At 45.1% G+C, this 20,862-nt stretch overlaps 1 protein-coding gene across 9 annotated transcripts in view; it reads left to right on the forward strand.

Annotated features, from left to right (window-relative positions):
- The window catches only part of LOC135901599 (ADP-ribosylhydrolase ARH3-like), a 92,773-nt gene that overhangs the window by 36,362 nt on the left and 35,549 nt on the right, over window positions 1–20,862 (forward strand). For all 9 annotated transcript variants that reach the window (XM_065431432.1, XM_065431436.1, XM_065431430.1 and 6 more), the window contains 2 exons: window positions 1,288–1,493; window positions 9,547–9,658. In XM_065431432.1, coding sequence (XP_065287504.1) covers window positions 1,288–1,493; window positions 9,547–9,658 — 318 coding nt within the window. The remainder of the gene's footprint in view (window positions 1–1,287; window positions 1,494–9,546; window positions 9,659–20,862) is intronic.

The following is a 20,862-nucleotide window of genomic DNA, read 5'->3' on the forward strand; positions in this document are numbered from 1 at the left end:
TACCTGCAATTTCGAAATATATAAAACGCATTATTTACGCTTTGATTGGAGTGGAGATCGCGTGTGCTGACATAGCTGTGAAGGCGCACTCTATCAGCAGCCGTCCCCGAGCAGTGGTGCCGCAGCAGGCGCACAGAGAACTGGGCCCGAGACGCCGTTCAGGCGCAACGCAGCGGGCCATACCCTGTGCTTTTGCATCGAGCGGCCGTGGTTACGCTATGCTTTCAGCATGGAAGGAGGAAAGAAAGTAAAAGAAACTAGGATAGCATGATGTCACACAACCAGCCTTTGCAAGCCAATTATCCGTGAAGCTGTTCCCTTCACTTTTTCTCCTTCCTGTGCCTCAAGAAGTTGGCTCACAATGTGACCAGTAAGTCTGAGCCGCGCTCAGTGGATTCTGCCCCCGTATGTTTGGTTCTCAGTAGGTTTTAATCTATGCGTACTTGTTTGGGTGCTCTACCAACCTCTCTGTGCACATTTGCTCCTGATATACTTGGGTTGGGTTGGGATATACAACTTGGGTTGGTTTTTGCAACATATGCATCTGTCTTTTTGGAAGAATGTGCTCCGAGTATGGCAGTGGTAAAACACCAAAACAGACCTTGACGTGATGCTATGCTGGCTTTGGTTAGCATTAATTTTATTACCTGACACTCCTTCCTGGTTTCCTTGCTTCCTCTATGCTTTTTCTTGTGTTAGGAGTTGAGGCTTACTCAGGAGCAACTATGAAGATTACCCATCAATAGTTGCCTTTTCTGGTCAATTAAGTTGTTGAGATATATGGAGTCCACCAGAAAAGTAATTTCAGGTGAGGGTAGTGGAAAAATGTGCTGAAATTAGGGAATCGGACTCTCTGCCATGAAAAGTTTTTAATTTAGTCGATATTTTGAGATATGCAAATTCGAGTTGATTGGAGCTTACTGAATGTCTGACACTACTTTGCTGCTTACCCTGTTTACGTGTTGCATATCTATATGCATGCAGTTTATTGTTTCTGCAATTACTTTAGTTATTTTACATATCAAACTGGAGGCACTTGTATCTGCCGTAAATTTTTCTACTTTTGCAGCCCCTGCTGAAATGCAGAATGCACCTGTGATTATGTTTTGTGTAAATTCAATTGGCTCTGACTTACCTGACTCACCCAATTGAATTAAATTGAAGTACATGTCTATGTCAGCTTCATACTTTGTGCACTTAGTGAAGCATAATGCACAAGTTCATTAATTATGCACTCAGCACAAATTTTAACAACCCTTTCTTTCATATAACTTTCTTTTGTTTCAGCTTGGATGTATCTCTTGGGCTAAAAGCAAAGTACCAAGGTTGCATGGTAGGGGCCCTGATTGGAGATTGCCTTGGCTCACCATTTGAAGAAATTCCTTTTCGCGAGGTATTGCCAACATCACAGCTTCCTTACTTTCTGTGGCGTATCCGGAGAAAGTTAGTCAAGGCAGATGACATGGCAGGTCGGAGGTTTACGGCAGACCCAGGTAGGCGTGTCTCCTACTCGTGGGCAGCAGTGCGTGTGTCTCTGGGCCTGTTGAGCAGCACCTTTGGTATTCTGCGATTTGTTCTTGCATGCGAAAATTGGTTGCAAGTAGAGCAATAGACAGTTTTAGTTTAGCGTACGCAACTATAGCGTATGCTATATGCTATAATATAGAGTACGCTAAGCAGCAGACATTTCTTACAATTTTAGTTGGCCGGCGATATCTTTATATCTCAGAGGCCATATGCCGTCGTTGCGGCTATTTCGCGCCTGAAGCAATAGGTGGCGCTGACATCTCGAATGTTTGTTTCGTTAGGCTTCGACTCGTTCGAAGCGAGAAGCGATCTCGAAAACACCACGAGGTTATCCATAATACTCTGTCGTCGAAGCCGCCTGAGACTAAGCGAAAGCTGTTTGCACAGTCATTTGCTACAAAGTGCATTTTACAAAAGCAACGCCAAATTCAATAGGAAGCGGGCAGCCAGGACCGCCGCCATGTTTCCTGCAAACTCCGCAAACCACACAAAAACACTAACGCTAACTCGTTTGGGTTGCGTACGCCCGCTATACCCTCTATTTCGTTTAGCGTTTAGCGCAGGCGCAGTGACAACCCGCTATTCTTTAGCGTACGCTATACTAAAACTGTCTAATGCTGCATACGGCTTTGGCTTGAGCAGGACTAATGAAAAGAAAAACGAAATAAATATAACAATGAGCACCTCTTGCTTTTCTGGCAGTACAAACATATTTGCCTACAAATGTTTGATGCTAAATTGGGTCATTATTTTCATAATGAAAACTGGTGACGACCATTGCATGTGGTGATGACCATGCTAGCGAAGTATTATTCATTGATGCGCATCCATGTAATTGTAAACGTACTTGTAAAGGTAAGAGAGAATCCAGTTAACAAGCTTAAAAGAGAAGGCCTGTGCTATGTAATTTAAAGGAGTTTCCTATGTGCAGGAATAAAACGGTTGTGCCAATTAGGCCATCTTGCGCCAAAACACCGAGCTATGTCAAATTGCGCCAAAACACTAACTTCGAATAAAGTCACTAAATTTTGCAGGATGTTCCGTGTTCAGTGGCCATCGCGCAGCTATGCGTCGGCTATCATTTAGGCCTAGAAGTCTAGCTAAAGCAATCAGTTTCAGCATTGGTGTCTTTGGAGTGAGGGTGTTTTTGGTGGCGCATTGTAACTTTGCCGCAGTAAAATAAAGTCTTTTGTGCTATACAATGCATTACAAATGCTTTATATAAGTCGTACACGTTTGTGTAATATGCGGATCAGCTAAAGTTGACTTGGAACTGGCTTTTATAGGGCAGTCGTAAAAGAAAACCTCACTCTCAGCTGAATGAATAAGTCATACATACAATCTGTTACACATTTTAAGGCTTGCTTGTTCACCTTATTGTTAAATCTGAGTCGATTAATGGCAAACACCAAGCGTGTAGCGTTAAAACATTTCACACGTGCACTTGAAACCTCTTGACCAGAAATATCCAATGGCAACCGTGTTCTTCACTCAAATTTGCACTTTGGGTACTCTGCGTTCGCGGCTATGATCTTCACGGCTCAATTTGCACAGATTGAGTCCGAAAATTTTGGAAACCATTGTTTGACATTTAAAATATTGGTCGCCATTTTACATTAACTTTATCGGGCAGCCCTAATAATCGAACTTGTGCAAAATATTGGTTGGCGATGCTGATCGCAAAGCCACTGAACATGTTTTTCTCTTTATGTCATAAGTGTCAGAGTTTTTTTAGTGGTACGAGCATCGAGTGACAGTCTTGTTTCTTGCGCAGCACTTCTGGTTCACCTCCTGGGACAACCAGGAATCGAATTCAAAATAAATCATAAAAAGAAAGTACAGTACAAAATTCGTGGGTTTCATTATAGATTTGATATCAGATTGTAAGTTTAGTTACAAGTTGAGTTACTGAAGTGTGCGGAATAATTAGAATTGATTAGAAATCACTGATTACCACACACCAAAGCACAGAATCGTAAACTTCAGAGACCTGCCACATGAGCATGACTTTGGCGAAATTCCTGGAAACGCAGAAGTAGAAAGCAGAAGTAATGATGTCACTAATGATGTCACACACAAAAAAAGTGGCATATTTAACCGGCCAATTAAAGGAAAAGAGTTGCCTGGCATAGACTGAACATGTGCCTAGCAGAGCAGATGTGACGTCACTCCCTCCTCTTGCTTTCCTCTCCTGGCACTCACCCACTCGCTTGCTCGCTCGCAACAGCTGTACACACGCGCTCGTTACATGCTCTGAAGTTAGCACCGGAGAGGGCGCGTAAGGTGCGCTTAGTGCACTGTTTGCTAAGGGGCTACATCCCGCCAGGTGGCAGACACTGCACTTCCTCCTCGCTCCTCGCCCGCTTATCGTGTCAGGGGAAAGACGTTCACTTGCTTAACCTCACGAACACCAATGCCGAGGTGGAAATGCCGCTAAGAGATACCTGCCGAGGTGGAAGTGCCACCAATGACCAACAAATTAACTTTACATTTATTCTGTGGTGCTCTGCTGTGCCAGCTGAGTGCCACCAAAAATTTTTAAAAATAACCGAGGGCATTACGCGAATGGCACTCACTGTATGTTGGGAGTGCTGTTCATGGTTGTCACAGTCGGTATTTCTTGCTTATTGTACACGAATACATCAAATTAGCTGACCTTATAAACTTACCTAATCGACGAGATGTCAATGAAAAAGTTCATAAAGGGAAAATGAGACACCCACCCAAATGTAGTTAAGTGCTACAAAGAAAACCCAATCGGGTTCCTCAAAAGAAAAGCTTCACAGTTAAAGAAAAATTCGTCCTGGTCCGGGACTCGAGCCTGGGACCGCCGCCTTTGCAGGGCAGCCGCTCTATCATCTGAGCTAACCAGACGGCTATCAGATGGCAGGCAAAGTCGAATTTATCAACAACTCGGAAGCAAAGGCAAGAGTTGGACGTAATAGTTCTGCGGAAACCTGCAGAACTCTCAAAGCCTGCAGGTTATTAACCTGCAGAACTATTCGCAGGTTAATAATGAATAATAAACCTAAATATTAGTTGCTTCTGCACAACGAAAAAAAACATACAAACAGAACTCTTCACTAGCATTAACAAAAGTACATCAACATACAGTGGGAGCTGTTTGCGTAAATCCCTTGGCCACATGTAGGTAAATTAAAAGTGGTTTCTGAGGGACGAAAATGCTTTTCCTTTGTCGGGCGTATGACATTATTTTAATTTCGCGAACTTTCCTCCACCTTGCGGGCTTATGCAGAACTGCTCCACTGTAACCTAATAGTGTTCTGCAAAGTCAAATAAAAAACATATTTTCTTGATTTGTCTGCATTTCACTCATGTTGAGCCTTACCTAGCGTCCCTCGGCTTCGTGCTTCCTCGTGGCGAGGTTGGCACGTCGACAGTGAGCCCTTTCTCAAGTGAGTTCCCGGTGGCCTTCTTCAAATGCCACCTGTTCTTTGGCCGAACACACGACGCGTGGCCTGCTCCCGCTTTCGTTCTTTCAACTCGCATATGATGAACCGACAGTGCCTGAATCGGTTAGTGTGGTGTTCTTGCAACCCAGAGGTCGGTAGTTCGAATCCACAGCCCAACAAGTAATTTTTATTGCGTGGCTTGGGTTTTTTCATATGGCAACACCGACGTCGACACGAGTGAGGCAATGCAAGCTTTGATAAAGGGAAAATGAGACATCACCCAAACGTAGCTAAGTGCTACAAAGGAAACCCATACGGGTTCCTCAAAAGAAAAGCTTCAGTTTCTTTTTTTCAGCTGTGAAGCTGTTCTTTCGAGGAACCAATATGGGTTTCCTTTGTAGCACTTAGCTACGTTTGGGTGGATGTCTCATTCTACCTTCATTAATTCTCCCCACCTTGCGGGTTTCCACAGAACTACCGTATTTACTCGCATAATGATAGCACCCCTGAACTTTGTCAAAATTCGATTTTTTAAAAATTTCCTGTGTAATGATCGCACCCCGAACATGCCGCAGCGATATGTTGTGTGCCAAGTCTAGCTAATAATCGTCGCGCTTACCATCTGTGGAATGCTATGCGAACGACTCTTCAAGACAAACTAAGCGGTCTGCACGCACCAAACATTCTTGAGTAGATGCCTCATTTCATTACTTTCATCACTCTCTGTAATTCCATGACTAAAAAAAAAGCTGCAACCAAACTTGCCTTTATTATGTGTAGGCTTTATAATGGTTGCGGTCAACAACAACAAAAAAGGCGCCTTTCGAATCTTCTCATCTGCACTCGTGGGCACGCAACAAATCGCGAGCGGCAACGATAGTAGCCACGTTAACATTGATACGTTAAAAGTGTACCCTATTCATACGCCGACACTTGTAACACAGCTAAGATATTCGCCCACCCTTAGCGGAAACGTGCCGTGTTAGGATAGTAGTGAAGACAGATGCCGCAGTTTCATACGCTGACGCTTTTAACATAGCTAAGATATTCACCCACCCTTAGCGGAAATGTGCCGTATTAGGATAGTAGTGAAGACAGATGTCGCAGTTTCCGCAGCATGCCAGCCATGTGTTTCTATGTCACTGGCAGCTAAGTGCACCCATCTGTTTCTGTCCCCTCAAAGTGGACATGGCTACGTTATTGCTGCAAACTTGCCAATAATAATGATATTATTCATTACTGATACGGAAGAAACTGTTTCAATGCACGTAATGTACTCGCGAGAAGAAAAAAAAAAAATCGCGTTCGGCGCATTCGGCTGGCTCCGCAGGCCACCATTTTTGCTTTGGTGTCCCGCAGCAAACGCGGGGCGAAAAAAAAATTTTTTTTTTTTCGCGGGACATTTAACCCGCGTAATGATCGCACCCCTGATTTTGTGTCAATTTTTCTGACGAGAAAGTGCGATCATTGTGCGAGTAAATACGGTATTACATCAGATACAAGCTTTGTTTGAATATTAGGTCAACGCCCGTGGTAAGTTGGTGCCATGCACGGTGCTCGATTTGTGTCAATACAAGGTTCATTGGTGTCGACAACGCCGATCGAAACAATTCTCATGCACATCGCTGACAGAGAGGACAGCGACGAAAGCCGTTCATGCGGAAAACACAATAGTATGGTGGAAGGCATGCAGATACACGTGGTCGGATACACGTGTTCACGCACACAGATTCATGCATGTAGTTTGGAACCCTCTGTCAACACATGATCTTAAGTGCACAAATTAATGTCTGCGCATGCCCGTGGTAGTTGCCCGCTGGTCACCAGTATGAACATAGAGGCAAGCTATCCGTGGTGGCTTGTGTGGCCCGTATCACATCGAGACAAGTTTTCCTCACAAGCACACTACCTAGGCTGTTAAAACTAGTCAAGACAGCAATGCCTTGTCGGGCGTCGGCAACTAAAGTTACTGTTTGGTGCTGAAAAGACTTGTGTCTATTAGCAGCAATCGTTCAGTATTGTACGGGGTAGTAGTACCAACGTTGTTCACGGCCATCATTACCACCTTTGCTGCAATGTGTATAACAGCATCTTATTCCAGATGCAAGTCATAGATGCAGATTTGTCTTGTATGTCGTAACTTCAAGCATTGTTACTATATGCATTTTGTGTATTGCAGTGAAGCATATGAAAGCACATGTGTCATGCGCACAAGACATTTGCCGTCACTTTTTTCGTTTGTCTGACGATGCAGATTGTTTTAGCACAGGCAAACAGACAACGAACTTTATTTAATCCTGAGGAGCTACTGTCAGGACCTCCTAACGGGAGGCCTTCGTAGCCGCTGGCCGCACCCACGTAGAGGACAGAACGCCGTAACAGTTTACAATTTTTTTTCTGTCTTGCACCTGGCTGCTTAGCTTTATTCTCGCTAATGTACACAATTTTATGTAATTGTTTATGAAAGTGCTTTACCTATAGCAATTTACCTATAGAAACCAAGGACACCACAACTCAGTTGTCCTTGGTTGACTGTTAGCCTTCTGTCTTCCTTTACTGTTGAGCAGCATTTACTGATAGTGCAGTAATAACAAATTTAGCTGCACCAAATAGCTACACATTACTGCTGTGCTGCTTTTAAGCAGCACAGCAGCAAATTTATCTGTTTAAAAACTGCTCCAAAAGGCTGGTGCGGCTGCTCCTAAACTGCTGCAGATCAGCTCTTTTCCTGCTACAAAAATTTCTCCAAATCCTAATCTGGCTAGACCACTACTGTAGATAAAATAGGTCATTCTGGCTAGATATGTAGTTTCTCTACTTTGCACGGGCGGTTCCGTAGTTAAGTGCCAAGGCCTTTAGACTAGGCTAGCTAGTGTTCTACCTGAGGTCTGAAGACAAACGTAACCTTGCTTTTTATTATTAAAGTGTTCTTTTCTTAGCCTTAAATTGAGCCCACAAGTTTTTATGCATGTCTTTAAAGGGCCCCTGAAATGGTTCAGACAAGTTTTAATTTAAGTGAATTTAAGTGAAGCGTTACGTACTAATGGAGCTACAAGCGATTACAAGTTGCCCTCCTCCCTAGCCATGCTTTTCCTCCTCAACTCGTTCGCCGAGCCATCGAGGCTAAGCTCCGCCTTCACTTGTTCTGCGTCACGATGCGACGTCACATCGGCCACTTCCAGTTGTTTTGGAGCCCGCCCGCGCGAAACCTCTCTGCTAGCCGCTTGGCCGTCGCCCCCAAGCGAGAGCTATCGAAGCAGCATGCGTTGCGAACATTCTGTCGCAGCGCCGAACGTGTCTGGTATTCCGTTAACCACACACTAGCGGAACGTTTCGACGGAACGGTGGAAGTATAAACTCTAGCTGATGAAGGAACTGATGAAGCGTAGACGTATATGAGCTGCCTGATTGGTATCCACGGTTCAGCCACCCGTAGGCGCTGAGCTTAACCAGCCAAAGAAAGAGCTAATATTGCTCTAACCAAGTGTAAAACATTTTGAACATTTACAAAAACGTGTTAATGATTACACTCCTGCGAAAAATTTACACCAGCAGCAAAAAATACATTTTGTTACTGCTACTGTGTCTGGTTTAGCTCTATGCCACGAGGTGGCTGCACCGTGCAGGCTATTCACATTTGCGCTTCTGTTCATCCTATGGAACAAAACGCAAGGGGACACGGCCAGGCCCTGTCGCCTTTGCGCTTGCGTTTACCCTAGTACCGGACTCACGAAACGCTGTTGCGTTAGTCATCTTCCGGTGTAAAGTGACAGCCGCAATCGCACAAATCCTGGCGCCGATCGGATAGCGGCAGTCTGATGCGCTGCAGCCAGTCCGCTCATCTACTGGCTTGCAGAGAGACACGATGTCGCAGCTTGACATATTGCCAGTCGCTATGTTTGCAGTCCACAATGCAACAAAGTCTAATCATAGCGCTCACGAAAAGACAACCGACACTGACGGCGTAGCTCTTGTCAAAGACATAGCACGTTGTAACACAAGCAGACGACACTTGCTGTGTGCCGGAAGTGCTTAAGTGTACTGAAAAATTGTTCTTGTGCATTCCCTTTATGTTACTTCCTTTTTATAAAAACAAATTGACTAACATTCCAACTATTACGAACATTATTTGTTTACCATAAAGTTGGAAAAATTATCGATCACGCGCCCTGGTCAGCCAATGGGATAGCTTGCCCCACTGACGTCATATGGGTGATTTGCGTCATATGGGTAGGGGGCGGTTTAAAATTCCACCGTGCAGTGTGCTGCGATCGGCAGCGATGTGTCTTTTTAAAACCTTATGATAAATTACACGCTTTACGCGGAGCACTTAGATGCGTCAATTAATGATCAGAAGGACCTACTGTAACGACTCGGTACGTTTCTAGAAAATCGTCAAAATCGTTTCAGTGTTTCTTTAAGTTGACAACAGTGTCGAGGCAGTTCCATTTTGTTTGCAAAGACGGGCATCAATCGCATAAGTGCTGCTCTGTGTTGCTGTGGAGCATGCGACCAATAAGCAAGCAATTTTTATATGGTCCAAATGCATGTACATTTTCCTTGTTGTGGTACATGGATGTAATCTCCTCATAACTTCTGTTTTCAGACCACGAATTTGGTGGCTACTACAAGTTCACAGATGACACTGCAATGACCCATGCTCTTGCAGAATCACTATTAGACTGTGGAGGTTTTGATCCCACTGTTGTTGCACGAAGGCAAGGCTTTCTTTTCTACGTGTAGTTTTATTCAGTTATGCGGGATTGCTTGTATTGACATACAAAGTTTCTTGCATCTTTCATTTGTTTTTTGTTTTTTTGCATGTAAAATTTTTTATATGTAAGCTTGTATTGGCGTGTCATGCTTGTATTAAATTGGGTATATCAAAGTTATTGCTTGTACATGTATTTAACAACAAATGTGCCTTTAAATTAATTCAATATATAACACTTACCAACAGATAATGCCCTTATTTGATACAAAGGTTGGGACTTGCTGGACTCATTGCATGGACGAAGTATTGAGCAAAAGGAATTTTATTTCTTAGCCAAAAGATAGCTTTATTGTTCTTTCAGGCCTTTTGATAAGCATACTGACTAGGAACTGCCATTTATAATATTGCTGGTTGACTTCAAGTTAGCAGCAACCAAAGATGAGCAGTAGTAGCAGGTCCCAGCTTAATTAACCATTATTCAACCACATAGTCAACAGTTGCACCAAAAGGTAAAATTTGCTACATGACTGATGACCCAGTCAAAAATATAGCATTGCAGTTTTCAGTTGGACCAAATGACTTTTTTTAACACATTTATGCCAATTGGGACCAGATGGCTCAGTCTCTCAATTAGACCCATTGGGATCAATTCGAAAACCCTTGATGGGTCATAAACAACAGTGAGTCGTACAACACAGATATATTTGAAGCTCAATTTGAGGAACTTATGAATGAACGTACTGTGGCAGTTCATGTCGATGTGAACCCACTACTCATAATTTCACTGTCAGAAAGCTCTGTCAGGATATGAAAGCAAAATTTGAGTGACCAAGTGGTGCCACTGGTTCAAGACAAATTAGTAAAGTTTCATGGCAGATTTTTAACTTAACAAGTCACTAAATGCTTCTTTCCATTGACATTCAAAGATATTTTATTTAATGACATACCTTATAATTATGGTATTATTGTCAACTATTTTGTTGTCTCGTGAGTTCACTCATCGAGTGATTTCTAATTGAGACAAATTCAGACCATTTGGCATATCTTAATGTAATGAAAATCAATCTGCTTAATACAGTTCAACCTCCTTATAACGATGTCGCATTGGACACTAAAATGTCTTCGTTATATCCGATATTAGTTATAGCATATATAACACAGCTATCGGTGGAAAAAAAATTGCGACCAGGTCTGTGAAAAAGAAATGGAAGCGGGGCGCCTCCAATCAACAGGCCGCCAGCATGGGGTCTCCTGCGGATTTTGATGGGCCATCGACATGTTGCTTTAATTTATTGTAATTTATTCTTTGTGTGCCAATATGAGGCACAAGTACATGGGCTTTGCACTGCTGGGAATACAAAACTGTGTGTCAATGTTATCGCGCGGGATTAGTACATTAGCTTGTGGACTGCAGCAGCTTTGTCCTAGCTGACCGCTATGGTCCTACCAAGTCAAGCCACTGGCCGTAATGCGCATGCCGCCGACAGACCTTTCGGGCACTGAGGGTGCTGCACTTGGATTTGTACTTCACTACTACGGCCATCAGTCTAGCCCGTGTGTCTGATCTAACACTTGATTGCTGATAAAGTCTACAAGTGTGAACATATTGGCGGTGAGCTTTCTGCGACTTGATGCCAGCCACTTCGCTGGCTGCACTGCTTTGGCTACTAGGCCTAACCAGCGCCGCTTTGTCGGGAGTCTGCAACCAAAGTTGCGGTTTTGTGATGGTCGACATGGCGGCAACTTTGTTCATGGCTGCCATATTTGTGGTATGACAGATGTGGCTCATGCTCGAAACACTGTACGGTGCCCGAAATGGTGGATTTTGCCATTAAACATTGGTACTAGGGGAAGGTGGAGCTACGGCAGGAATTGTGCAGGTCCGAAAAATCCGGCATTTGAAAAATTTATCAGTGGCTGTAGTTGACATTTTTGCTACAAGAATATGCAGGGTGTTTCCTAAACTTGAGCCAAACATTAAACATATGCAAATGCTACATAGCTGGGCAGAACTAAAGTGACGTTGTTTGCCATCGCTTGTAGTTGCTCAAATTATTTTTTTTGCATTCCACCTCATTACATAATTAGGCTTAATTTATAAATCAACTTCTCAATTATTATAATTAGCATGAGAAAATTGTAGAGCAACAGGAAAAACTACCAATACAGATTTCTGTTGCTCAATACGCGCTACATAAAAGTTTTTTCCAATCGTGAAAGAAACCCACAAATACATACAAAGTGTCTTGAGTGGCTAGTCTTGTGTAACTGGCATTTGCATATATTTAATGTCTGGCTCAAGTTACGTGAAACGCCCTTTATATTTTAGGCTTGTGCAAACAAACATTTGCTTTGTTGTAACCGATACTGTCGGATGCCACATTTTTATTTCAGAATAATCCTTTGATATAAAGCATGACCAACCAAATCTTATATTTGCTTCGTTATATCTGTTAATTTGTTATATCCATGTTCATTATATCTGTGTTGATTGTATCAAGGTTCAGCTGTACTGATATGACCTACAATGATTACAAGGATGTTGGTAATGATAGAAAAAATTCACCGATGATTACGATACTCGTTAATGTAAAATTTGAGTGCAGCTCTATACTTGTTTTCATTTTGCGATATATTGAGGCAAAGAAATTGAGAGAGACATGTAGCACAGTTGGCGATCGTCAAAAATCTGATCTGCAGGTCAAGCGCATCTGCTTTTATACGTGACTCATCGAAGGTTCCACTGTAATCGCTGGTGCCATGTGGCTTCCAGAAAGTACAGTGAAACCTTGTTAAACCATACCCGCTTAAAGCAGTAGTTTTGTTTTAAAATAGTATAGTCAAATCCCCAACTCAGTGGCCATTGAACATAATGGGTTTTGTATCCGCCTAAACCTAGCCAAGCTTATTGCGTACATGTTGGTTAATACTTAATGTTTCCACTTTTTGTCGTGCAAACACGGCAGTGTGTTGTCTCCATCGGGCGGCCCGGCAGAACAACAAGCCTCAGAGATTGGAACAACGGCCTCCAAGCGCCCTGTGTGTTTGCACATGAAGCCACATCAACATCATTTCGGTGCCGTGCCAGAGAGCGTTGTGGCGTAGTGCTAACGAGGACTCACATCATGCCGAAGCTCGGATAAAAAAATGACGCTGGGTGCTCAGCATAGAAGAAAAATTGGACGTCGTGCTATCGAACGTGACACGAAGATGTCGGCGCTGGTACGCAACAGGGATCTGCTGTTGACTACGGTGTGTGGCATTTGGAACGCGAAGAAGTTGCTCGGCAGCACTGCTGCGGCTGCGAAGAGATGTCGACTATGAGGTTCGACCTTTCGCCATTGTTACCTCTGTTGTTGCCGAAGTGCCGACTAGCGACAGTGATGAGGAGAACACGAAAAGCGACAGAACGGGCGATTCAGGCCTGACAGTGCCAGATGCTGCGTGTTATGTCGGCCTCATGAATGCAATCGACGCGACGAGAACAGCACCCCACAATGAAAAAGGTGCCCCGCGACTTCTGCAGCGCTACCACGCACGTGCACCGAGAATACGTAACGCCAACGAGGAATCTACCATACGAGTGTGTGCCGTGAAGGGGGGGCTGGCTGAAAAGCTGGCACGCAGCTTCAGTAAGTTTGAGGCCACTGTCGTCGCTGCTAGGCTGCCGCGGCGTCAAACGAAAATAACACTTTTGCCGCGCGAAGTGAATAAATACAGCATGTTTATTTTGCCTTTCATTGCACTCTCTCTGAGTTTCGTGTACTGTTTCCGACAGGTGCGTGGGCGCGATGTCGTGCTATTTTTGTTAAACAGTACTACCGTTTAGTACGTACTTTTTCCGAGCTCCGGCCAACTACGGTTTAACAAGGTTTCACTGTACTATACAATTTTTGTTGTGCATACGGTCAGACTACAAAACAGTCGCAATGACAATGACAATCGAAACAAGCGTGAACGAAACCATACCAAGCTAACGCAAACGGCGTTCGCTGTACCTTGATGGGTGTTGTTCATGGTGGCCACTGTGACTATTTCTTGTTCACTGTGCACGAATACGTTTAATTAGCTAAATTTGTAAATTTACATCATTGAGATGTGAATGAAAAGTTGTGGACGATGTTGTGAAATGACTGATAACAGAATTGAAAACAACCTAGTTTCCGTGAAGACTTTTTAGAGTGCAGCTCTTCATAGCTCGTTCCTGAGGCGAGCGGCGGTGGTGGTGGCGTAAACGAGTGTCATGAAGATGAAAACGAACACGGAGCGTAGCGGTAGATGAAAGAAAGGCCATAGCGAAGAGAGGAGGAGGAAAGTGCAGGAGAGGGTGTAGCAGAACCATGAGGTGGAGGAGGAGCTGAGGGGAGGCAGCCTGTGCATGCGCCGAGTTGCCGGCGGCCACAGCATCCTCAGCCACGTGGGCGATCTCCTGCACTTTCGAGCGGGGGCAGGGCGCCGTGAGGTGGGGAGCGCTACGCTCATCGGCTGCTGTGGTCAGTCCACGGTACTAGTGTGTGTGACAGGGATCACTGCTCCTGCAAGGGGCGATGGTGAGCAGCTACGAGTAAGGCTCGATGTGACGCTCCCTTGGATGTTGTTGCCGCTGACACTGGTGGTATGACTTCCCTGTGACGAAGGGCCGCTCTCGGTGGTGGAACAAAAGCGTAAGAAAATCATAGTGCCGTGCAAGACGGGCTGTGCCGCAATGATGGGTATGACATCGTACCAGAGTAGCACATGTCGTCTGTATGAAAACAAAGCTCAGCATGAGCGGAGGCCTGTCTGCAGTGGCTGCTGTGAATCGCACCCACGTGTCTCCCATGTGTTGCCTCTTGCAATCTCTCGATTAGTGAGGCAGATGTGCCACACTTCGCTCCATATGGAACTTGCTGCACGAGACAGATTGTCCATGCCAGCCACTATATTGTGAAATAAAAACACATGTAGAGCTTTGCTCAAGTTTCGCATTAGGAAGTATCGTAATTGTTGGTGAATTTTGTTAACGAGAAAGAAAGCTTGGGAATAAATACCGTATTTACTCGCATAATGATCGCACTCGCGTAATGATCGCACCCCTAAATTTTGTTGTCAAAATTAGATTTAAAAAAAAAATTTCACGTGTAATGATTGCACCCTGAACTTGCCACAGCGATGTGTCAAGTGCCAAGTCTAGCTAATAATGATAGCGCTTACCATCTGTTGAATGCTACGCGAACAACTCTTCAAGACAAGCCAAGCGGTCTGCACGCACCAAACATTCTTAAGTAGATGCCTCATTTCATTACTTTCATCACTTACCACTCTTCCATGACAAAAAGAGGTGCCAAATTTGCCCTTATTATCGGTAGGCTTTATAATGGTTGTGGTCAATAAAAACAAAAAAATGTGCCTTTCGATTCTTTTCATCTGCGCTCGTGGGCACGCCTCAAATCGTGCGTGGCAGTGATAGCAGCCACGTTTACTCGGATACGTTAAAAGTGTACGCTATTCATACGCCGACGCTTGTAACACAGCTAAGATATTCACCCACCCGTAGCAGAAACGTGTCGTATTAGGATAGTAGTGAAGACGGATGCCGCAGTTTCCGCAGCATGCCGGCCATGTGTTTCCATGTCACTGGCAGCTAAGCGCGCCCATCTGTTTCTGTCCCCTCAAAGTGGACATGGCTATGTTATTGCCGCAAATTTGTCGATATTAATGATATTATTCATTACTGATACGGAAGGAACTGTTTCAATGCACGTAATGTACTCACGAGAAGAAGAAAAAAAATCGTGTTCGGCGCGTTCGGCTTGCTCCTCCGGTTGCCATTTTTGTTTTGGTGTCCCGCATCCCGTAGCGAGAAGTTTTCTTTCCGCGGGAAATTTAACCCGGGTAATGATCGCACCCCTGAATTTGCGTCAATGTTTCTGACAAAAAAGTGTGATCATTATGCGAGTAAATATAATAAATAAAAACAAGCAAAAACCCACTGTGGCCGTGACGCTTCTTTGCACGAAAGATTGCATCAATTTTTACGCAAACCTCGTCAAATAGGGGCACTGGGAATGAGTAACCACCATTTTCTCAAGCAGCGTCAGCAGTTTTTGGCTTTTATCTTCAGTCCCTATCAAATGTGAAGTAGCGTGATCTTGTGTAGCAGTTTGCTTTCCAGACCATTACAAGACTGTGGCCCAGGTCTGCGCGTTCGTAATACACACAATGCACTGATAACGACGTTTATGTCTGAGATCACTTATATCACTGGTGCGGGAACACATTGTCAACATTGTCACATACCGTATTTACACGATTGTTAGTTGACTTGAATGTAAGTCGACCCCCTCCCCTGCCAATATCATGTGTGACAGGAAAAAAAAAAAGAAAGAAGAAGAACATACTCGCGGGCGCATTCCATAACAAAAATTTATTGGTAGCTGGCATGGTCACTGGACTACTACTACTCACTAGTGCTACCATCGTCATTGCTGCTACGGTCCTGAAGCACGTCGCCATCCAGTGAAATTCCGCATTTGCATACATACACAAGTCCATGCCAAAAGCGCCCAACCACACAGAGCCATCAGGGAGGCTCTTTTGCCATGTCCGCTTGGCGTAAGTTCGCGGTCTTCTGCCGTCAGCCACTCGTACTCGCAGCGGAGCAGGTCCTTAAAAGGCAAAGATCCAGGCTTGTCTCATGACCATGTCGCACGTCACTGGCAGGGACCACTCACGTATTTCAGCAACGTACACTGCAAGTTTGGCCTTCAGCTCCGGAAAGCGTCTCGACTTCGGCCCGCGGAAACCTCTTCACTTGCCGTCACAGGTGAAAATTTTGCTTTGCTGCCGTCGCCACTCTTACACCACCCATTCATGATGATCATCATCAACCTGGTTACGCCCACTGCAGGGCAAAGGCCTCTCCCATACTTCTCCAACTACCCCGGTCATGTACTAATTGTGGCCATGTTGTCCCTGCAAACTTCTTAATGTCATCCGCCCACCTAACTTTCTGCCGCCCCCTGCTACGCTTCCCTTCCCTTGGAATCCAGTCTGTAACCCTTAATGACCATCGGTTATCTTCCCTCCTCATTACATGTCCTGCCCATGCCCCCATTTCTTTTTCTTGATTTCAACTAAGATGTCATTAATCCACGTTTGTTCACTCATCCAATCTGCTCTTTTCTTATCCCTTAACGTTACACCCATAATTCTTCTTTCCATAGCTTGTTGCGTCGTCCTAAATTTAAGCAGACGTCCTAAATTTAAGCAGAACTCTTTTCGTAAGCCTTCAGGTTTCTGCCCCGTACGTGAGTACTGGTAAGAGACAGCTGTTATACACTTTTCTCTTGAGGGATAATGGAAACCTGCTGTTCATGATCTGAGAATGCCTGCCAAACGCACCCCAGCCCATTCTTATTCTTCTGGTTATTTCGGTCTTATGATCCGGATCCGTGGTCACTACCTGCCCTAAATAGATGTATTCCCTTACCACTTCCAGTGCCTCGCTATCTATCGTAAACTGCTGTTCTCTTCCGAGACTGTTAAACATTACTTTAGTTTTCTGCAGATTAATTTTCAGACCCACCCTTCTGCTTTGCCTCTTCAGGTCAGTGAGCATGCATTGCAATTGGTCTCCTGAGTTACTAAACAAGGCAATATCATCAGCGAATCGCAAGTTGCTAAGGTATTCTCCATTAACATTTATCCCCAATTCTTCCCACTCCAGGTCTCTTAATACCTCCTGTAAACACGCTGTGAATAGCATTGGAGAGATCGTATCTCCCTGTCTGATGCCTTTCTTTATTGGGATTTTGTTGCTTTCTTTATGGAGGACTACGGTGGCTGTGGAGCCACTATAGATATCTTTCAGTATTTTTACATATGGCTCATCTACACCCCGATTCCGTAATGACTCCATGACTGCTGAGGTTTCGACTGAATCAAAGGCTTTTTCGTAATCAATGAAAGCTATATATAAGGGTTGGTTATATTCCCCACATTTCTCTATCACCTGATTGGTAGTGTGAATATGGTCTATTGTTGAGTAGCCTTTACGGAATCCTGCCTGGTCCTTTGATTGACAGAAGTCTAAGGTGTTCCTTATTCTTTTTGCGATTACCTTAGTAAATACTTTGTAGGCAACGGACAGTAAGCTGATCGGTCTAAATTTTTCAAGTCTTTGGTGTCCCCTTTCTTATGGATTAGGATTATGTTAGCGTTCTTCCAAGATTCCGGTATGCTCGAGGTCATGAGGCATTGCGTATACAGGGTGGCTGGTTTCTCTAGGACAATCTGCTCACCATCCTTCAACAAATCTGCTGTTACCTGATGCTCCCCAGCTGCCTTCCCCCTTTGCATAGCTCCGAAGGCTTTCTGCCTGGCAGTTGCCTGCAGAGTGTTGCGCTGCACAGCGGGAACATATAGCAGACTTTCCACAGACGGCGCTCACGTGGCCGAATTTCTGACAGTTTCTGCACTGAAGCGGCTTGGGAACAAAGGGCCGCACAGCATGTTGAAAATGACCTACCTTCACATGCGATGGAAGGCAGTCACCTTATAAGTGTCCGAACTGTCAAGGGCCCCACGATGCCTCATCATAGGAATGTCCTAGAGTTAAGCGAGAACTCTCCATCTTGAAGAAAATGGTGAGGGACCGGTCGACTCATCGTGAAGCAGCTGCTGACGTCAGGCGATGTCGTTCTCGTCGCAGATGCTCATCAAGGAATTCTGCTCTCCGCACAAAGAATACGCGTGCCGCACAGCCTCTTGCTGTTGAATCTGCTCCAACCTCAGTGCAGAATGTTTCCAAACCGTGTATAGATAACGGAGCATCTCAAAAGAATGCCGTGGATGAGGAATGGCCACCACTGCCAAGGATAAGCCCTGTGGAAAACCCCAACAAGGAAAGGCACCACAATGCTCCACCCCTCACCCAGATGAGCTGACAGAGCATGACCGCCGAATTGTTACAATGCTCAAGTCTTTGATAAATGCGATTCGCACGCTTGTGGGCAACTCGAATACGCCAACAGCTCGAAGCGCAGTGCAAGTGTTGGATGCCCTGAGCCCAGTGCTTGCAAATCTTGCATAAGCACAATGGCTCTTCCACTGCCTTCATTCCGTGATGAAGTGCGTAGCGCGACGATTTTCCAGTGGAATGCCAGAGGACTTAAATCACGGATTTCATGGTTCCGTCAATACGTTTTCACGCACCGATTTCCTGTAGTGGTAAAATGTGAACCGAACATGTCAAAAGCGCTAAGACTCTCTGATACGAAGCCTTTATGGCGTCGACGTGCGGGCAATCCAGGAAAGTAGTTGTTTACATCCGTACAGAACTGACTTACATTCCCCACTCGGTGCAGCCTCATGATGGAAACCAATACGTGTGTCTCCGCATTACAAAGAATAAAGTGGCCTTCACCCTTATCGGCGCCTACATATCCCCCTATAGTCAGTTCGACGGCGACCGATTGCGAGACATCCTGACGGCGACTACTGGACCCTAGATTATCACGGGAGACTTTAATGCTCATCACTTGGCTTGGGGAAGCTCCAGAATAGATTCCAGGGGCCGGAAACTTGTGGAATTTGCTTCCGACCATGAACTTAGCATTATGAACGATGGCAGTCCGACGTACTTGCGTGGTTCGAACTACAGCAGTTGCTTAGACTTGACCTTGGTGTCACGGCAACTTGGTCAAAATGTTCGATGGTTCTCTGACATCGAGACTCATGGTAGTGACCATATTCCCACCTGCTTAAGTATCACTGGATTTGGAAGCTTCTCCTCTTGTACTTCCCGACAAGTATATTTAAGGTGGTCAACGTATAAGACAAAGGTGGAAGCGGCATGCAAAGAAGGATTTACCGGCACCATTGAGAACCTTATTACAAGTGTACTAGAATCGTCTAAGTACACATTTAAATCCGCTAAAAAACGTACGGATTTTGACATGGAACTTGAGCGACTTCGAATGATTCGCAGAAGAGCCGAGAGGCGATACAGGCGCACGAAGTCAATTCATGACCTTAGAGTTGCTCGACGTATACAGAAGAAAATCCAACGTCGTATGGACAGGCTGGAGGAACAACGGTGGAAGACGTTCTGCGAATCACTTGACCCCCGCAAGCCACTGTCTATCATATGGAGGACAGTGCGCGGCCTTGGCTCGTCTCCACAGCAACGACACCCATTCTCATCCCTAGCCCTCTATCAAGGCCGCTCACAGGTCGCTATAGCCGAAGACTTCTGTGTGAAGATTGCGGGCAGTGTGGTCACCATCAGTAGCGAAATTCTGGGTGACGTTCCTGCGACACGCTTCCCAGAATTGAATGTGTCCTTCTCACTTGAGGAATTGGACGCTGCTCTGGCCTCATGCAGGCGCTCATCGTCGCCAGGACCAGACGGCATCACCTACGCTGCTTTATGCCACCTAGATGAAGATGGCCGAAGCAGACTTCTGGAATGTTATAACCAGTCATGGAATGATGGCGTTGTTCCTGAGCGGTGGAAGTCCAGCCGCTTGATACCACTCCTGAAGCCCGGAAAGTCGCCACTTGACCTAGCGTCCTACCAACCCATTGTGCTGTCCAGCTGTGTTGGGAAGGTCATAGAAAGGATGATTCTCACCCGCCTAGAATGGTATCTTGAGCGCCACAACGTATACCCCGATGCCATGGCTGGTTTTAGTAGAGGCCGTTCCTCTATTGACAACGTCATCGACCTGGTCACGTCTGTACAACAAGAAAAACACCACAAGCGTATATCGGTTGCACTATTCCTCGATGTGAAAAGCGCTTATGACAATGTAATGCATGAAGCCATCCTTGATGCCCTGGAAAATAATAGAATTGGTGGACGCATGTTTCGGTGGATTCGGAGCTATCTATTCAAAAGATCCTTCTTTGTGCACAGTGCAGATGGCCGAACTACTGACCATTACACTTACCGTGGCGTCCCTCAGGGTGGGGTTCTTAGCCCCACTTTGTTCAACCTTGCAATCCTTGGCCTTGCCGACGTTCTACCGCATACAGTAAACCTTTCAATATATGCTGACGACATATGCATATGGGCCTCGGCACTTACACGTCTCCAGGTGCGTGCACGGCTCAAAAAAGCAGTGACCCTAACATCATCGTACCTGCGTGCGCAAGGCCTAAGCATTTCGACCGAGAAGTGCGCCTTAGTCGCCTTTACCCACAAGCCCGTGACCTGGTACCCCA

Source organism: Dermacentor albipictus, chromosome 1 (genome assembly GCF_038994185.2).
Source record: "Dermacentor albipictus isolate Rhodes 1998 colony chromosome 1, USDA_Dalb.pri_finalv2, whole genome shotgun sequence".
NCBI classification, from domain to species: Eukaryota; Metazoa; Arthropoda; class Arachnida; order Ixodida; family Ixodidae; genus Dermacentor; species Dermacentor albipictus.